The 20,472-nt window shown below is 44.6% G+C and overlaps 1 protein-coding gene across 1 annotated transcript in view; it reads left to right on the top strand.

Annotated features, from left to right (window-relative positions):
* Positions 1-4,312: 4,312 nt before the first annotated feature.
* LOC308318746 (dual specificity protein kinase CLK2-like) overlaps positions 4,313-20,472 on the top strand; it is a gene marked incomplete at its 3' end in the record, with an annotated part of 43,996 nt that continues 27,836 nt past the window's right edge. Inside the window, exons 1-8 of the mRNA XM_080768372.1 lie at positions 4,313-4,751; positions 8,149-8,233; positions 8,591-8,657; positions 11,405-11,521; positions 16,707-16,873; positions 17,854-17,948; positions 19,078-19,207; positions 19,409-19,491. Of these exons, the coding sequence (XP_080624498.1) occupies positions 4,686-4,751; positions 8,149-8,233; positions 8,591-8,657; positions 11,405-11,521; positions 16,707-16,873; positions 17,854-17,948; positions 19,078-19,207; positions 19,409-19,491 (810 nt within the window). The 5' untranslated portion in view covers positions 4,313-4,685. The remainder of the gene's footprint in view (positions 4,752-8,148; positions 8,234-8,590; positions 8,658-11,404; positions 11,522-16,706; positions 16,874-17,853; positions 17,949-19,077; positions 19,208-19,408; positions 19,492-20,472) is intronic.

The following is a 20,472-nucleotide window of genomic DNA, read 5'->3' as shown; positions in this document are numbered from 1 at the left end:
CCCGTGTTTTCCTCCCTGAATCAAACACGATAACGATGATTACTATCATTATTGAGCTTTAACCGTCTCACACAAAATATCGCTAAAGGAGTTTGCACACTACTGCATTTTTTCAGATTTAGGTCCTTTGCAGACTGGTGCGTTTTTCGAAAAATTCCGAAATTCGTTCCGATATCCCTGTCCGAAAGCGCAGCGGACCTTTAAACTGATGTAATTCATGTTACGTTACGCTCTCCGTATACTAGGGTCGTCCTTGGACCCAGTCCTCTCCGAAACCCTTCCATATAAATCTGGCCTGCAGCTGCATCTTCCACACACTTGCATATAGCTTTACCTCACTTTAATGTCCTTTTTAACGCTTTGGGGGAGTTGACCGCATAAGCCCAGGTATCTGTATGTCATTGTCTTTCTTTCTTTCGTCGACGTCTCCTGTTGCGTGTCATTTAGTGGTGGATGGACCGGGAGCTGTTATACTTGTAGCCGGGTTGACTCCGTTTTCTTGGTATTTATTTAGCCAAAAGACCAGCCCTACGCCTGGCACACTGTCTCCTTCCTCCTAGCCTGGGGTCCACCTATGCTTTCTATGGCAGGATCCGCCGGGAGAATCTAAACGCAGCTGTGCGACATGAGACTAATTAGTTGGATCGACAGAGAGAGCGAGAGTGTGCGTCAATTTAACAAAGGTGCAGACGATCAGAAATCAGCAGAGTGTGATCGACGTTTGCGCTACTCTATGCCGAATTGAAGTGGAGAGACTTTTTTTCTCTCTCCCTGGAAATAAAAACGTCTGGGTTTCCGAGGCTACCTTCCTCCCCATGATCCTCAATAACCACTTGAACCCCCCCCCCCCCCCCCCCCCAGCATCCATGTTTTCTGGGAACATCAGCCGAAAAAACGGCAGATCTACACGCTCGTGACTTGTGCTTCAATCCGCAAACATTTCTCTTTTCGCCCACCTAAACAAAATGGTTTCTACAAGAGAGCTTGTAGATCCACTATATATCTTCTCGCTATTTTTTAGAAATGGAGGAGCTGCTATGGCTATAAGTTTATTATTTCTTTCTGAAATGACACTTCTGCATGCTCAATTTACAGTGCAGTTGATTAATTTAGCCTGTTTATCCGCGGACTTCACACGACTGTGATCTTTGTCTTATTATAGGCTGCTAATTTCGAATGATACAAGCATAGCAAAGTCGATAATTGAATATGAATTATAACGGTATAAGTTCTGACTAATCAATAATGCATGATTGATTGTGATCAACCTCATTAGCCCAATCTGATCACCTGGTAGAAAAAGTCCTGGTCTAGATTTCGATGAAGCTCTTAAAGGAGAATTCCATGCTAGAAGGCTTTCTTACTTTCTTTTATTTGTAGTCGTTACGTCCCCACCAAAGAGGTCCAGGTGTTGTTTTGTGCAAAAGCGCATTATTGGCCATTTCCCCTAATATAAGCTCTCAATGAATTGAATGGGGCATTGGGGTGTTGTGCTAATTTGCTTATTTGCTCAAAAATATTTTTCTTAGCGGCACACTGTACTACTTATTTCGATGGAAATAAGCAAATTAGCACAAAAACCCAACGCCCCATTTGAGGGCTTATATTGGGGGAAATAGCGAATAATCCACTTTTGAACAAAATCACACCTGGACCTCTTTGGTGGAGACGTAACAAACCGACTACAAATAAACGTAAGAAAGCCTTCTAGCATGGAATTCTCCTTTAAATGCTGAGGTAAAGAAAAACTGCACATCTGCTTATTTTAGAATTCCTCCATCTATATTCTGCCATTGGGGAGGGTAGCCTATCTTTACACGCACACGGAATATTACGTTACCACTTTCTTGCAGATGGTACATTATTTTAGCCACTTGAACCCTAGCGCCACTATTCTGGGGGGGGGGGGGGGGGGGGGGGGATATTCGCCAAGAATAGCAGATCTACAAGCTCAACCAAGTGTGAAGAGATTTGGTGTTGAGGGAGAGGGGAAAAAAGGAGTTAAAAACAAAAGTATAGGGTTTAATTAGTTAAGCTTGAACCAACTATGATCTTTTTGGGGAATTGACTTCATGATGTCCACAAAGTGGATGTCCCGAAACCTTCTACCGCTGAACGCTATATTTAATTGGGCCAGATTGTATGACCAGTTTCAAACCGACGTCACTATGTTTTTTTTTTTTCTTTTTTGGACGAGTCATTCTAAGTTCTGACGGACACAATTGGTCGTGTTTGCAGTTGGGTGACGAGGGTCGTATATTAACGACGCCTACAGTATAGTAATAAATAAAACAAACCTAAAGCATAAAACATCAAAGTAATAGCGCAAATAGCAGTGAATAAGGCAAACCTGGAGCTGTGCCTTAACACCATCCATAGAGGCTGCCTATCTTAGGTGCAATAGTGGGAGTTTATTCGAAGCTGTCGGGGCCGCAGAGGCAGAATGCCGTGTACGTTGGTTAGCCTTTTCAGCGGGGTGCGGAACTATATATGTATTTCATTATATAGATATTCCACTGTTACTTTCTTAGCTTACGCATGTTTCATGATAAAAAAAATTATGTGATGTATTCCCATGCTTTTTTTGTTCTTGCTTAATGTAAGTCGCTCTGGATTAAGAGCGTCTGCTAAATGCAGTAGCATCTTCCGCCCCCAAAAGCGTTATTCTATACAACAGGTCGTTTCGAGGAAGCAATCCGATTGGTTGAAACGGCTTCTAGCCGTGGATCAAACCAGCACCGTTCACCACCTGATCAAAAACAAATAATTCAGCTTCTCTGTTTTCCCAGAGCGCTAGCAAACTCGGTGGCTTTAGGCCTAGCTAGTTTATTGGGACATTTGTGGTCGTAGTGACTACATCTGTTAGTTTTAAGGGTAATTGTTGTAGAATTGCAACATTACACTTGAGGGTGTGTTTCAACGTGATTATTGCCACTTCAGTGCTTGCGGAACTACTTCGTTCCTGAACGCATCCCTGTCGTGGCAATATAGTCACGTTAAAGCCACACCCTCTCGCGTATAATATTGCTTAACTCTCTCCTGCTGAGATCCCTCACTGTCAAGTGGGGAAAAGGTTGTGTGCATCGGAGAACACGTCGGCTGCACCCCAACCCAGTAAAGGGTCAGCAGCAGTGCAGTCACACAAAGTACTACAGTATTGCATGACAAAACAAAACTCCCTAAAAAAAATTCCATTCCATAGATTCCAGAGAGGATTGAGTGTATATATGTGCCCCAATGTGGCACACGTGTGTGTGTGTGTGTGTGTGTGTGTGTGTGTGGCTCGGCAATCCCAGATCAATCTTCCGATCCGGTGTGCTGGCTGGCTGTCTTGTCTTGTCTTGTCTGTCTGTCTGAGACGGCAACGTGATCGGACGGGACGTCGCTTCCTTCCAAACTCGTCATGAAACCTTAACCGACTGGCACACTTTTTTTTTTCCCCCAACATAGCAGAGGAGAGGTCCTTTGGCATCGCACGGCGGGCCTTCGAAACATAAGCACCGAGACGGATCAGAGGGAAGGGAGGGAGAGACGAGGAATTAACCCATTCGGAACGGGGAGGAGGAACCCCCTTTTGGTGTTTATTGTAGCGTTATGTTATTCTTTAGCTATTGGGGGGGGGGGGAAATGGCAGACCTATACAAGCTGTATATGTCTGCAGATCTTTTGAATATAATATTCTCTTTCAGAGCAAACGTTTTAAGTCAGATCTTTTTTGCTTCTGGGGGGAGTTGCTGGAACAACATATTTTCAGATTGGGGGGGGGGGTCGGCGACCAATTACATATATTTTTGAGGGTACTGACATACTGTTAGAAACATGGGTTTTTCAGAAAACTGTCAGGATTTTAGAAGCCATTTTTCTTTTTTGAATCTTCCTCTGGTCTAAATGGGTTAAGAGACCACTACCGGCCACCGCAACCACCACAGCTAACAAGATCCTGCATAGTCTTTACTTTCAGGCCTCTTGAAATCCAAGTACTCCTTAAAGGTGATGTATAAATATAAATGTGTGAAGACTCGAGAGAGAAGATGGCTTGCCTTACAGGAAAAAAAGACCACCACCAGCAGGGGGCAGGAGATAACGTATTTACCGTCTCCTCTCTTCATCTTTCTCTCCTGTTCCCTTCATTATCTCTCTCAGTCCCCGGAGGTCCTGACCAACAACTTATTAATAGTATCTGTCTTAATACCGTCGCTCTCTCTCCTACTGTAACTCCTCTCCTTCCATCTCCACTCCTCTCTCCTCTTATTTCTGTCCTCTGTGTCTCTGATACTTTCCCCCTCGTCTCTCTTTCTGTCTGTCTGTCTGCCTCTCCGTCTTGTTTGTCTGTTTTTCTCACAACTGTCCTCTCTAGCTCTCTGTGTCCTTTCTTCACCTCTTCTTCTACCCGCTGTCGCTTCCTACACATTCCACCTCTTCTCTCCATCACCAACTCTCTCTCCCTCTCTCTTCCTGTGTCTGTCTCTCTTTGTGTGTGACTGTCTCCTCTCTTGTCTTGTCTCAGAGTCTGTCTCATCTCTCTCTACATCTCGATTATATAGTCTCTGTACTGTCCCTGTGCCCGTCCGTCCGTCCGTCTGTCGATCCCCGAGTCCTCCTCCTGTCTCTGCGTCTCTCTCTTGTCGCTGTCCGTCTGCCTGTGTGCGTCTCTGTCCCTCTCCGTCGGTCTGTCTCTCTCCGTTATGGGGAAGACGAAGTTGTCTTCGGTGCTGAAGAGTTTCCTGGACGGTCTGTGCCTCTGCCTGTCAGTGAGTATCTTCACATAATAACAACATGCCTATAATGCCGATACTAACAGTGCTGCGTACTACTTGCTACTATCACAACTTTACTTCAAGGTTTATATATATATATATATATATATATATATATATATATATATATATATATACATACATACAATGAATACAACCACAGTATGCATTGCATAGTCCATCATGTCATTATATGCCAGTAAATGAAAACACCATATGTTTTGGAGAAACGACACAAAAAAAGCGCAAAAATAAAACTGATCGCAAAAACACGACATTCCAATGCATGGCGTTGTGAGCTTGTATAGATGGGAGATATCTGTTACCGTTTGTTGTACGATGATGATTAACTTAAGTGGAACCAGCCACGACCTCTTAATAATCTGAATTGTGGGCTTTTTTTTTTTCATGGGACTAGACCGCGTAAAACATGGATCCAAATAATTCACCATGGCATGTGAAATGTGTGTTATACGTCATGCCTTTCACAGTGGTAGTGGAATAGCTATACTAATTCCACTAACTTACGATAACGGTAATGATACAAAAAAAATAACACTAGTGATAATGCATAATGCACAATACATAATCATAATTGTAGCTCAATCAATCTCTTCTCATGTACACACAAACTATATTGTAGTATATTATATTAGCATTATTCCTGCATTCTGTCCTGAAGTATCAACAACAACCCCACACTGCGTGTGTGTGTGTGTGTGTGTGTGTGTGTGTGTGTGTATGTGTGTGTGTGTGTGTGTGTGTGTGTGTGTGTGTGTGTGTGTGCACGATGCTCTAGTTTCGACTTACTTCATGCTGCTCCCAATGTGCTGTGTTCTCTCCAACCATGCATGCACGCGTGCGCACACACTCTCTCTCACACACACACACACACACACACACACACCTCCTCACATGTAGAAGTCGCTTGTTCAGCACTGTTGGGTGTGTGATATTAATACCAGGCTGACAGCTGATGGGAACAGACTGACACAGCCACGCACACTCACGCACACACACACACACACACACACACACACACACACACACACACACTGCACACACACAGCTGTAGATCTGTATGGGCCGATGAGAGACGGGGTTCTCGTCGACTTGTGAAACGTTCACCAGCGGCGGCCATCCGAGTCCCGTTCCAACTTCAAAAGGTCTCTCTACTATAGTACCCGCCGCCGTCCCCAAACCAGAGTCTGTGAACTTGATCCCACTCACTTTAGAGAGTCTCTCTCGAACGTAAACATTTTCACCTATAACCTCCAAGCCCAACGATGCCAGGGTTAATGGGGGGGGGGGGGGGGGGGGGTGCACTTGACAAGTAACACAGCTCAGTGGCCTTGTGGTTATATAGAGTGTCCGCCCGCCCGCCCCTGGGACTGGGGAGGTCGGGAGGTTAGATCCCCGCGGCCGCGGGGTCATGTATACACCAAAGACTCTGAGAAATGGACCGCTTGGCACTCGGCGTCAAGGGTTGGATTGCGGGGAAGTCCCCCAAGACATGCTATAATATAGCGTCAGGGCCAGTGTTGATTTCGTCAACTAAAACTTGAGACGAGAAATGTCCGTCGACTACCTTTTTGACTGATTAAAACTGAATGAACTAAATAAAAACAAACTATGATGACTATAACTATAAGACTAAATATACTGACAATTTCGTCAACAAATAAAAACTATAGACAAGAATGTTATGAAGGGACTATAGTGGACAAGAGATCCAGTATAAGTCATTTTTACAATTGGCTGCATGCTGAACATATAGCCGATCTACAAGCTCACAACGCGTCGCGGGCTTGTAGATCGGCTTTTTCAGCGAAAAGTGAAGAAAAAAAAAAGTAATTACGACGGCATCAAAGCCCACCAAAATACATTGTGTTCGACTAAATCGACTGTAGATTTAGTCGACTAAAACTAAATAAACTATTCCAAACTATGCCAAAAACAACACTGCAGGGTCAGGGTGTGCTTACATGTCCAGGGGGGGTGTATGTAGGGGGTGATGGTCTCCTATAGCTGCCCTGTGGGCCTCATGGCTCTGCAAGGCTTACGTAGCCTACTTGACAAGGACAGTCTGCCCAGAGGGCACACTATAACTCTGTTCTTTGCATTCTTTGTATGGCGACAACGGGGTGGTTTCGTCGTCGGCATCTGTTTGTGTATACGTCTGGAAACTCCCGTCTGTCCGTCTGTCCGTCTGTCTATGCACACCAAACTGCTGGGAATTTCTGACGGATATACATTTTTGATTCATTATTTACAGAAATTTTAATGTCGCATTTTGATTGAAAATAATTGCTTCCCAGGTCAAATTTTGCCTGACGTTTTTCACATCTGCTCTTTATAGCGCCACCGGGAGGCCGACATATGTAAAACACATTTGCTATTATTACTCCTTCAGATTTTATCCCAATTTCACGCAAATCGGTACACACATGCTCTCCATGGTCATGTGATCAAGACGGGTTTGTTTGATTTCTCATAATCCACCTTCATTGCCTACGATTGGCTTCTAAACCTTTCAGGAGTAGCCCGCTTTGTACCCGTGTTGTACAAATTGCCACAACTCCTCAACGCAGCGTCCGATTGCGGTGAAACTGTGCATGCAGCCACTTGACAGTTTTCAAATCAGCCTCATGGTGGCGCTACAACAGGCCAAGCGACGTCTCTCTCACACACACACACACACATACTGTACACACACACACACACACACACAACATGATGATATTACTCCTAAACATTTTGCCAAACACCACACATCCTCCTGGTGGAGACCTGTGCCCTGAAGGGCACTTTTTCTAGTGTTCGATTAATTAATTACAAATCCTGTAGTTTACCAATTTCCTGCCGATATTATGACTTTTACGACTTATCTCCCCATGGCTCTCCCTGCTGATTGCTCTTAGTTTGCTTTTATTCATTCAGAAAGAGATCGCTCACACCCGGGTAACGCGTGACTCGGCTATGCCAAATCTTGGAAAAAAAGCCGATCTACAAGATCGGTTATATAATATATATGTATATCTATAAATATAAGAAATGGTGCATTTATATAGCGCCAAATGTATCCAAGGCGCTTTACAGAGATTGTGCATTACATTCAACCCGTTCACACACCCATTCACACATTCATACACCGATTACCGCATGAGGAAACCATGCAAGGCACCCACCAACCAGCACATCGAGAGCAATCGGGGTTCAGAGTCTTGCTCGAGGACACTTCGACACTATAACTCTGGGTTCAAACTGGCGACCCCCCCCCCCCCCCCCCCAGAATAGGGACACTAAATGTAATGTGTATATTTAACTTACTTGTATTTTTTCTTCCCCCTCCCCCATATGTACCCTTTTTAACTGTGACCTCTGACCCCAGCGGAGCCACAGGCGGGGACGACGGAGCAGAGACAGCGAGGACGGCCACCTCCTCTACAAGACCGGAGACCTCCTGCAGGACACATGTAGGTCAAAGGTCACATGTCAAAATATATGTAATTGGCCGCCGACCCACATCAGAAAATATGCTGTTCCAGGGGACCCCCCCCCCCCCCCTCCCAGAAGCAAAGATTTGAGTTAAAAATGTTCACTCTGAAAGAATATATATATTCAAAGATCTTCACGATTTTTTTCTAAAATAGCAGACCCACAAGTTCTTGTAGATCTGCTAATTTTTCGACAGCTAAAGCATAACATGATGCTTAAAACACCGAAAGGATTTGATGTCCCCAAAATGGGACGTGTAGAGTGTTAATGTAATGTTTTCCAGTGTGTATTACAGTGGCGTGTACGTCTGTACGATGATGACGTTGTGTTTTCAGATGAGGTGGTCAACACGTTGGGGGAGGGGACCTTCGGGAAGGTGCTGCAGTGTGTGGACCATGGCAGGTGAATGCATACTGTACTCTTAACCCATTCTGACCTGAGATCAGATTCATACGAGGTTTCTACTGGACACACACTGGTCTGATTAACCAATTCTGACCCGAGATCAGATTCTAAAAAATGTCAGTCGTTCTTCGATTTTTCAAAAATAGCAGACCTACAAGCTCGTAGCGCGCCACTCGGTGGCGCGCTACGAGCTTGTAGATCTGCTATTTTTCAATAGCTAAAGCATAACATGTTGCTGAACACCAAAATGGGTTCCCGGTCAGAATGGGTTAACACATACACTAACTATACTAAGGGTGTAACGAAATGGTAACCGTATCGAAATATCGATTTTAAGTGGTGGAACCCCGTGTGGGGGTCCCCCGGGGGGGGGGGGGGGGTGTTCCATTCCCCCAGGAACGCACCCAGGGTGCCCCGGCCCGATTCCGGCGAGCCGCCCCGCGTTCCGAAACGGTTGAGAAATGACAGAGTTACAACCATGCTGTTTTCGTGCTCAGACCCACCCACCCAGCCACCCAGCCACACACATAGTCACTTAAGGAAGTGGTTGCACCGCTTAAAAATCTGAGTATATCGATATGTAAACCGCAAGTATCGTGTCGCTTGACTCTGTGTCGTGTCGTTTTGCAATGTCTAAATAATCAATTTGAATCATAATTAAACTACTTGTGCATTGTATTTAGCAAATTTTTAGAAGAAAAAGGAAAAAGACGGCTTTGATTACTTTTCCATTCAATATAGCTATACAATTGGTCTATCGGAAAATGTGTGTATTCTCTCTGTGTTCATGCCAAGGCGTGGGTTTGTCCATAATGTGTTCAAGTACAATGTCCATCCCTTTTGCCAGAGAATCACTGTGCTTAATTTATTTATATCCATAATAAATCTTTCCCTTAAAACACCTGCACTGCCCACAAGTTTCACACATATTTAATGTATTTGCTAAACAGTTTACTGTATCGATTTTAAAATCATTGAATCGTATCGTATCGTATCGTATCGCCCAGGGCCGGATTTATCCTCCCATTAAGGGCCCCTGGGCTAGACAACATTTCAGGGCCCCCCCTGGGCATTTTTGCTGCGTGGCCGAAAATAAATTGTCGTATTTTGTTCTAATTTCACTGTAATTTTGGGGTACCCATGAGTACCCCCCCAAAAGAGGGAGGAAGGAAGGCAGACAGACAGACAGTCTAGTCGCTGAATGCATAGCGACATTGGCTTTATATACCTGTGTGTGTGTGTGTGTGTGTGTGTGTGTGTGTGTATATATATATATATATATTATATATATACTGTATATAGCATGAGCTTGTAGATCTGCTATTTTCAATAGCTAAATTATAACATAACGTTTAAAACTGCCACTTGAATTAAACGTGACTTGATTGATTGACATCAAAAAAAGGGCTCGTCAAGCTCAAATCCACAATGCACAATATTTTGTTTTCAAGAGTGTTGCTGTGCACAAACATCGGTATAGCATTTATAAATACAAAATAAACCCTATACCAATTTCTCTTATATGTAATGCCGGCGCAGCTGTTTCTTAAAGCACCCTCAGGTACATATTTAAACTATTTAAAATGTTCAGCAATGGTGGGTAAGATCTTGCGGAGCTGGTCATTTTGAAAGTATAGTTCTCAAGTCCGAAAAGGGTGGGGCACACCCCTGCAGTACACACACACACACACGCACACACACACACACACACACACACACACGCGCACACAAGGGCAAAGACACAGACACACACACTAGCAGTGACGTATACAGACTCCGTGACGATTTATAAAAAACATTTCGTCTCTCTGCACACTAGGTCCTTTCAAGTGCCGTGTAACTCGTAACTCGTAAATTGAGTTATGGCTATATTAAAACTCAGCGCCGTTCAAGATTTAGTTTGCGGACTTTAACCTCGTATATCGTTTATAACGTACTTAAACCCAATATACTCGCACAGTCCACAGTCTCCCAGGGGGTCTATAATTTAGCCAATAATAATAACCCCCCCCCCCCTCCCTCGTTTCACCCCTCTGTCCTCCTAAGTGCTATTATTTGGGAATGTCGGTTATAGCCATGAAGGCAATGCAAACACAACAGAGGCTCCACATGGTGGGCAGGAATATCTTTGAACCGGCTTTCCGTTGGCCAACACCCGACACCAACACCTGCATCGCCCTCACTAATCACCGCCATGAAATGTGACCCCCCGCCGCCGCCGCCGCCCCGTTATCTCCCTAAAGCACACTTAACACCTTTCTCAGGCCCCTGTGTGTGTGTGTGTGTGCCCCTGCACGTCCCTGGTGGTGATTACTACTGTTACAGTATTGGCTACTGTTAACCCATTTTGTGCGGGGAACCCATTTTGGGTGTTTGCATTACGTTATGCTTTAGCTATTGAAAAAATAGCAGATCTACAAGCTCATAGCGCGCCACCGAGTGGCGCGCTATGAGCTTGTAGGTCTGCTATTTTTCGAAAAATCGAAGAGCGACTTGACGTAGAAGACATTTTTTTTTAGAATCTGATCTCGGGTCAGAATGGAAAACTTGTCAGGATGTATAGAAGACATTTTTAGAATCTGATCTCGGGTCAGAATGGAAAACTTGTCAGGATGTATAGAAGACATTTTTAGAATCTGATCTCGGGTCAGAATGGGAAACTGTCAGGATGTATAGAAGACATTTTTAGAATCTGATCTCAGGTCAGAATGGGTTAATACTAGTGGGGTTGTTGTGCTTTGCAGAGGAGGACCTCAGGCCGCGGTGAAGGTCATCAAGAGCCAGGAGAAGTTCCGAGAAGCGGCCAAGCTGGAGATCAAAGTCCTGGAGAAGATCAGAGAGTGCGACCCTCTGAAGCAGCAGTGAGTTTCTCCCCCTATAACAAAACCCACACGGAATGTTATATAGTCGCTGTCTGTCGGGGGCAGGAGAGCTTGTAGATCTGCTATAATTTTTGGTCCCAGGATTTTGCGTTTCCTTCTTTTTTTTTTACCCAGTCAGTGTCAATTTTCTAATGTAATCCTGGGTGTCTAGCCGTCTCTACACTTCCCCTGACAACCTGGGGTCAGTCTTGACCTGAGGTCATGACTGACCTCATGCTTCCTTCTATGCATGAGGAGTCCATTCTGCTTTTCACGTGACGGGGGGGGGGAGTTTCCCCCGCCCGGACGTATAGAGCACTGAAGTCTGACGTCACTTTCAGTATAGGGCGTCAGTCCCCAGGTTCATGTATTTGTTTAGTTGCATTGAAATCCCCATTGAAGCGATTTTAGATCGCCTCATATAACAACTGTGTTTGAAAAATAAACATGTCACCCCGGCCGCTTCACTCATATGGATATGAAGAATCAACTGACTGAGAGAAAACGCTAATGTTACTGCTGCTGAATTAGTTAGATTTTCGCTAGAAGCAGACTGTATCATATATGAGTGACTGACTGTTGCAAACGATACAGAGACACCTCCCTAACAATAACGCTGAGACAGCTTGTTTATTTTTGGACCACAACGCTTATAGTAGACGATATTAAGATCACCCCATGTTATTCTCCATAGAGAAATTACTTCCGCGAACCAGGGGAATCGTCGGGATGAGCGAGTTACGTCAGGACTTCGGTGCTCTATAGCGGGTGGAAGGAACAGTTCCTTTTCCCTCCATCAGGCTGGCCAGGGGGAGGCAGTTTAGAGACCAGGATTACTGCATGTTTTTTGTGAGGGTATATTCTTTACCCTTACAAGTATAGCCTGGCTAATAAGCCAGACCGAATCAGCCGTTGGCAAAAAACAATTTGCCTGCCTGTGTTGTGTGACGTTAGTCTTATTAGCCAGGCTACTTTACAAGTAGTATATCATTTAAAACGATGTGCAATTAGCCTTGTAAGATCAGCTATTGTTTTTAAGGGAAAGTGAGAGTCTCTTTTTTTTTGGCCCTTTTCAATCCTGCACCTGACTTACCTGAAAGGAGCCAAAATAAGTATTGTATAATAAAAAGAAAAGAAAAGATAGCATTTAAAATATATATATATATATATTCAGTTACAGATTAAGCTTAATATAATTACATAAAACTAAGGGCATTTTGTCTATAATTTCTATAGTTTAGTTTTAGTTCGTTTTGTAAACACAGTTTTAGTTAACTTTAATAAACTTTAATAACCAGATGTTGTGATGGTTTAACTACTCCTCTCCCGTCTTTCAGTCACTGTGTTCAGATGGTTCAACTAGTCCTCTGTCTGTCTGTCTGTCTGTCTCTGTGTTCAGACGGTGTAACTAGTCCTCTCCTGTGAGTCACTGTGTTCAGATGGTTTAACTAGTCTCTCCTGTCTGTCAGTCAGTCACTGTGTTCAGATGGTTTAACTAGTCTCTCCTGTCTGTCAGTCAGTCACTGTGTTCAGATGGTTTAACTAGTATCTCCTGTCTGTCAGTCAGTCACTGTGTTCAGATTGTTTAACTAGTCCTCTCCTCTCCCGTCAGTCACTGTGTTCAGATGGTTTAACTAGTCTCTCCTCTCCCATCAGTCACTGTGTTCAGATGGTTTAACTAGTCCTCTCCTGTCAGTCACTGTGTTCAGATGGTTTAACTAGTCCTCTCCTCTCCTGTCAGTCACTGTGTTCAGATGGTTTAAATAGTCCTCTCCTCTCCTGTCAGTCACTGTGTTCAGATGGTTTAACTAGTCTCTCCTCTCCCGTCAGTCACTGTGTTCAGATGGTTTAACTAGTCTCTCCTCTCCCGTCAGTCACTGTGTTCAGATGGTTTAACTAGTATCTCCTGTCTGTCAGTCAGTCACTGTGTTCAGATGGTTTAACTAGTCTCTCCTCCCCTGTCAGTCACTGTGTTCAGATGGTTTAACTAGTCTCTCCTGTCTGTTAGTCAGTCACTGTGTTCAGATGGTTTAACTAGTCTCTCCTCCCCTGTCAGTCACTGTGTTCAGATGGTTTAACTAGTCTCTCCTCCCCTGTCAGTCACTGTGTTCAGATGGTTTAACTAGTCTCTCCTCTCCCGTCAGTCACTGTGTTCAGATGGTTTAACTATAGTCTCTCCTGTCTGTCAGTCAGTCACTGTGTTCAGATGGTTTAACTAGTCCTCTCCTCTCCCGTCAGTCACTGTGTTCAGATGGTTTAACTAGTCCTCTCCTCTCCCGTCAGTCACTGTGTTCAGATGGTTTAACTAGTCTCTCCTCTCCCGTCAGTCACTGTGTTCAGATGGTTTAACTAGTCCTCTCCTCTCCCGTCAGTCAGTCACTGTGTTCAGATGGTTTAACTAGTCCTCTCCTCTCCCGTCAGTCACTGTGTTCAGATGGTTTAACTAGTCTCTCCTGTCTGTCAGTCAGTCACTGTGTCCAGATGGTTTAACTAGTCTCTCCTCTCCTTTCAGTCAGTCACTGTGTTCAGATGGTTTAACTAGTCTCTCCTGTCTGTCAGTCAGTCAGTCACTGTGTTCAGATGGTTTAACTAGTCTCTCCTATCCTGTCAGTCACTGTGTTCAGATGGTTTAACTAGTCTCTCCTGTCTGTCTGTCAGTCAGTCAGTCAGTCACTGTGTTCAGATGGTTTAACTAGTCTCTCCTCTCCTGTCAGTCACTGTGTTCAGATGGTTTAACTAGTCCTCTCCTCTCCCGTCAGTCACTGTGTTCAGATGGTTTAACTAGTCTCTCCTGTCTGTCAGTCAGTCACTGTGTTCAGATGGTTTAACTAGTCCTCTCCTCTCCTGTCAGTCACTGTGTTCAGATGGTTTAACTAGTCTCTCCTGTCTGTCAGTCAGTCACTGTGTTCAGATGGTTTAACTAGTCCTCTCCTCTCCCGTCAGTCACTGTGTTCAGATGGTTTAACTAGTCTCTCCTCTCCCGTCAGTCACTGTGTCCAGATGGTTTAACTAGTCTCTCCTCTCCCGTCAGTCACTGTGTTCAGATGGTTTAACTAGTCCTCTCCTCTCCCGTCAGTCACTGTGTTCAGATGGTTTAACTAGTCCTCTCCTCTCCCGTCAGTCACTGTGTTCAGATGGTTTAACTAGTCTCTCCTCTCCCGTCAGTCACTGTGTCCAGATGGTTTAACTAGTCTCTCCTCTCCCGTCAGTCACTGTGTTCAGATGGTTTAACTAGTATCTCCTCTCCCGTCAGTCACTGTGTTCAGATGGTTTAACTAGTATCTCCTGTCTGTCAGTCAGTCAGTCACTGTGTTCAGATGGTTTAACTAGTCCTCTCCTCTCCCGTCAGTCACTGTGTTCAGATGGTTTAACTAGTATCTCCTGTCTGTCAGTCAGTCACTGTGTTCAGATGGTTTAACTAGTCTCTCCTATCCTGTCAGTCACTGTGTTCAGATGGTTTAACTAGTTTCTCCTCTCCCGTCAGTCACTGTGTTCAGATGGTTTAACTAGTCCTCTCCTCTCCCGTCAGTCACTGTGTTCAGATGGTTTAACTAGTCCTCTCCTCTCCCGTCAGTCACTGTGTTCAGATGGTTTAACTAGTTTCTCCTCTCCCGTCAGTCACTGTGTTCAGATGGTTTAACTAGTCTCTCCTATCCTGTCAGTCACTGTGTTCAGATGGTTTAACTAGTTTCTCCTCTCCCGTCAGTCACTGTGTTCAGATGGTTTAACTAGTCTCTCCTATCCTGTCAGTCACTGTGTTCAGATGGTTTAACTAGTCCTCTCCTCTCCCGTCAGTCACTGTGTTCAGATGGTTTAACTAGTCTCTCCTCTCCCTGTCAGTCACTGTGTTCAGATGGTTTAACTAGTCTCTCCTCTCCCGTCAGTCACTGTGTTCAGATGGTTTAACTAGTATCTCCTGTCTGTCACTCAGTCACTGTGTTCAGATGGTTTAACTAGTCTCTCCTGTCTGTCAGTCAGTCACTGTGTTCAGATGGTTTAACTAGTCCTCTCCTCTCCCGTCAGTCACTGTGTTCAGATGGTTTAACTAGTTTCTCCTCTCCCGTCAGTCACTGTGTTCAGATGGTTTAACTAGTCTCTCCTATCCTGTCAGTCACTGTGTTCAGATGGTTTAACTAGTTTCTCCTCTCCCGTCAGTCACTGTGTTCAGATGGTTTAACTAGTCTCTCCTCTCCTGTCAGTCACTGTGTTCAGATGGTTTAACTAGTCTCTCCTCTCCCGTCAGTCACTGTGTTCAGATGGTTTAACTAGTCTCTCTCCTCTCCTGTCAGTCACTGTGTTCAGATGGTTTAACTAGTCCTCTCCTCTCCCGTCAGTCACTGTGTTCAGATGGTTTAACTAGTCCTCTCCTCTCCCGTCAGTCACTGTGTTCAGATGGTTTAACTAGTCCTCTCCTCTCCCGTCAGTCACTGTGTTCAGATGGTTTAACTAGTCCTCTCCTCTCCCGTCAGTCACTGTGTTCAGATGCTGTGCTAGTATCTCCTGTCTGTCAGTCAGTCACTGTGTTCAGATGGTTTAACTAGTCCTCTCCTATCAGTCACTGTGTTCAGATGGTTTAACTAGTCCTCTCCTCTCCCGTCAGTCACTGTGTTCAGATGGTTTAACTAGTATCTCCTGTCTGTCACTCAGTCACTGTGTTCAGATGGTTTAACTAGTCTCTCCTGTCTGTCAGTCAGTCACTGTGTTCAGATGGTTTAACTAGTCCTCTCCTCTCCCGTCAGTCACTGTGTTCAGATGGTTTAACTAGTTTCTCCTCTCCCGTCAGTCACTGTGTTCAGATGGTTTAACTAGTCTCTCCTATCCTGTCAGTCACTGTGTTCAGATGGTTTAACTAGTTTCTCCTCTCCCGTCAGTCACTGTGTTCAGATGGTTTAACTAGTCTCTCCTCTCCTGTCAGTCACTGTGTTCAGATGGTTTAACTAGTCTCTCCTCTCCCGTCAGTCACTGTGTTCAGATGGTTTAACTAGTCTCTCTCCTCTCCTGTCAGTCACTGTGTTCAGATGGTTTAACTAGTCCTCTCCTCTCCCGTCAGTCACTGTGTTCAGATGGTTTAACTAGTCCTCTCCTCTCCCGTCAGTCACTGTGTTCAGATGGTTTAACTAGTCCTCTCCTCTCCCGTCAGTCACTGTGTTCAGATGGTTTAACTAGTCCTCTCCTCTCCCGTCAGTCACTGTGTTCAGATGCTGTGCTGGTTCAACCACTCGGGTCACGTGTGCATCGTATTCGAGCTGCTCTCCCTCAGCACGTTCGACTTCCTGAAGAGCAACGGCTTCGTGCCGTACCCCCTCCATCACATCAGACACATGGCCCACCAGATCTGTGACGCCGTCAGCTGTGAGTATTATTAACCCGTTCTGACCCGAGATCAGATTCATACGAGGTTTCCACTGCATGGGACACACACTGGTCTGATTATAACCCATTCTGACCTGAGATCAGATTCTAAAAAAAATGTCAGTCGTTCTTCGATTTTTCAAAAATAGCAGACCTGCAAGCTCGTAGCGCAATAGCTAAAGCATAACAGAATGCTTAAAACACCAAAAAAGGGTTCCAGCCCCAAAATGGGTTAAGCATTATGTTATACTTTAGCTATTGAAAAATAGCAGATCTATTAAGAAGCTATTTGCAGAAGCAAAGGGTAGGTAACAGAGGGGGGACGTTCGGTAGGCCAATCAGAGGCAATGTAAAACGGTTAGTCCCGGAAAAGACGTGCTGTGATTGGCCAGTATATAGTCACTTGAGTGGCAGCGTTCCTTCCGCACTTCGCTTGACTTCCGCCTCCCGTTGGAGACTATGGTCGCTCCATCGGACTGCAGCGACCCAATGAGGTCGCTCCATCGGCCTGCAGCGACCCAATGAGGTCGCTCCATCGGACTGCAGCGACCAATGAGGTCACTCCGGTTTCAGTTTATTGTATTTATAGTACAAAATCATCTCTATGCCCTACTACTCCACCATACAAGACTCGAGAATGTAGCACAAAGGTATAGTGAAAGTAGCACATCCAACAAGCTCTCAAGATCTGCTATTTCAATCTCCTTAAAATGTTTTTAATAGAAAATGGTTTATGGTTCCCACCCAACAGCAACGATATTCATATACAGTATGTATTCTCTGTCTGTCTGTCTGTCTGTCTGTCTGTCTGTCTGTCTGTCTGTCTGTCTGTCTGTCTGTCTGTCTGTCTGTCTGTCTGTCTGTCCGTCTCTCTCTCTCTCTCTCTCTCTCTCTCTCTCTCTCTCTCTCTCTCTCTCTCTCTCTCTCTCTCTCTCTCTCTCTCTCTCTCTCTCTCTCTCTCTCTCTCTCTCTCTCCCCAGTTCTTCACGATAACAAGTTGACTCACACAGACCTGAAGCCGGAGAACGTGTTGTTCGTCAGCTCAGACTACGACACGGTGTACAACCTCTCACAGGTATCATTCTATACATCTGTATACATTACGAGTGACATTTGCAAAAAGCCCCCGCTGTTGCTTTAATTAAAGTTATACAGATCCCTGAATTATCAGCCATGATTTAAATGATTTATGATTGAGCTGGGCTTTATGTTGTGAGCTTGTACTATTTTCACTTGTCAGAAGTGTACATTAAACACGGAAGTGCATCAAAATAGAAGCTCCGGGGTGCCAGAGTTATCTGATCGCTTTTACTCTGAAAGCCATGAACCGGAAACACTTTCTTAAAAAAGTTGACTTGACAAAGTGACCTCACAATCCCCGATCATCTTAATATATTTATATACGCTCCAAAAAGCGTTCATATTTTGCGGGAGAGACGGATGAGGAGCTGAAATGAAGCGCCAGCATATCGATCCATTCATCACCACGGAGAGCGCCCTGGATGAGGAGATACGAGTCATTCTTTCCGCCGCGCTAACATGGGAGTCAATGACAAGCTAATAGTTGCACAGAGCGTTAAATAGGAAAAATTCTGAATATTCTTATGTCGCCCCGTGTCGTTAGGACGTCGCTAGGACGTCCACAGACGTCGATGGCACCTCTCGGTTCGAATCCCTATGACCTTTCTAGGCGTCCTATGTACAGAAAGTGTTAAAGCTGCTATAAACAATATGTCAAAATTGTAAGGACTTTTTTGGTTTGTATTCAGACAGCCAGCATTGGGTAGAACGCTCCCAAAATAAATTAGTCTCTGTGACACACATCTATAGGGGCCACAATCTGCATTCAATAAGATGTTCTAGAAGCTTTGTCATTGGTCGGAAAAAAAATCTGGTCGCAATGACTAACCAATCAGGATGGAGACGGGCAAATCGACCAATGACAAAGCTTCTAGGAAATCTTTGAATGCAGAAAAAAAAATTGTACGAAAAAATAGAAAAGGTAATTTAAAATGTTGACATATTATTAAGTTCTTAAGACTATGTGTACCCCACTGCCTTTCCTTTGCACAAATCAAACCATGGCTCTCCTCTCCTCTCCTCTCCTCTCCTCTCCTCTCCTCTCCTCTCCTCTCCTCTCCTCTCCTCTCCTCTCCTCTCCTCTCCTCTCCTCTCCTCTCCTCTCCTCTCCTCCCCTCCATCAGAAGCGACATGAGAGGAGGGTGAGGGACAGCACGGTGCAGTTGGTGGATTTCGGGAGCGCCACCTTCGACCAGGAGCACCACTCTGCCGTGGTCTCCACGCGGCACTACCGCGCCCCAGAGGTCATACTGGGTACTGCAGCTAAAATGAGTCCTGGGCGTGATCTGTGTGTAAACACCTCCGTTGTATAATGCTGTAACAGTGTGTATACGCACGCACACACACACACACACACATGCAGTGTGTTAATGTATTCTGCGTGTGCAAGAGCCGGGTTGAAGTCCTCTCTGTGTGTGTGTGTGTGTGTGTGTGTGTGTGTGTGTGTGTGCACAGAGCTGGGTTGGAGTCATCAGTGTGATGTCTGGAGTATAGGCTGTGTCCTGTTTGAATACTACCAGGGATGCACACTCTACCAGGTAACTGTTCTTATATTGTTTATAAACACTCTACCAGGTAACTGTTCTTATAATGTTTATTAACACTACCAGGTAACTGTTCTTATACTGTTTATAAACACACTACCAGGTAACTGTTCTTATACTGTTTATAACACTACCAGGTAACTGTTCTTATACTGTTTATAAACACTACCAGGTAACTGTTCTTATACTGTTTATAAACACACTACCCAGGTAACTGTTCTTATACTGTTTATAAACACACACTACCAGGTAACTGTTCTTATACTGTTTATAAACACTACCAGGTAACTGTTCTTATACTGTTTATAAACACTACCAGGTAACTGTTCTTATACTGTTTATAAACACACTACCAGGTAACTGTTCTTATACTGTTTATAAACACTACCAGGTAACTGTTCTTATACTGTTTATAAACACTACCAGGTAACTGTTCTTATACTGTTTATAAACACACTACCAGGTAACTGTTCTTATACTGTTTATTAACACACTCTACCAGGTAACTGTTCTTATACTGTTTATAAACACACTACCAGGTAACTGTTCTTATACTGTTTATAAACACACTACCAGGTAACTGTAAGTTGCAGCCACACGCAAGCTTCATTTCCATCCACCAGCCTGTCTTAAAAACAGGGTGTAAGCACACTTGGGCGTCAAGTCACGGCAAAAAAGCCGGCTTCTTCCTGTTTTTTTTAGACGGCTGGTGGATGGAAATTGAAGCTCCACCCATGTGGCAGAATGCAGCGTCGGCCAGATTCCTGGAAAAGCTTGCCCCATGTGGGTGGAGCTAATTTTCCATCCACCAGCCGTCTAAAAAAACCCAGGAAGAGACGACTGCCGCTCGCGACCTTTGCATCTTCGTGGTGCTAAAGTGTGCCTGCACTGCCTCTGTGTGTGTTTGGTTCATGCTGTGTGTTGATTGGTCCATATATACCTGCCTGTGTGTGTTCAGTTGTTTGGTCCATATAT

The sequence above is a fragment of the Protomyctophum bolini genome (assembly GCF_963924005.1).
Source record: "Protomyctophum bolini genome assembly, chromosome: 7".
Classification (NCBI taxonomy): domain Eukaryota; kingdom Metazoa; phylum Chordata; class Actinopteri; order Myctophiformes; family Myctophidae; genus Protomyctophum; species Protomyctophum bolini.
The sequence above is the reverse complement of the archived record's forward strand: the minus strand, read 5'-3'. Positions and strand labels throughout refer to the sequence as shown.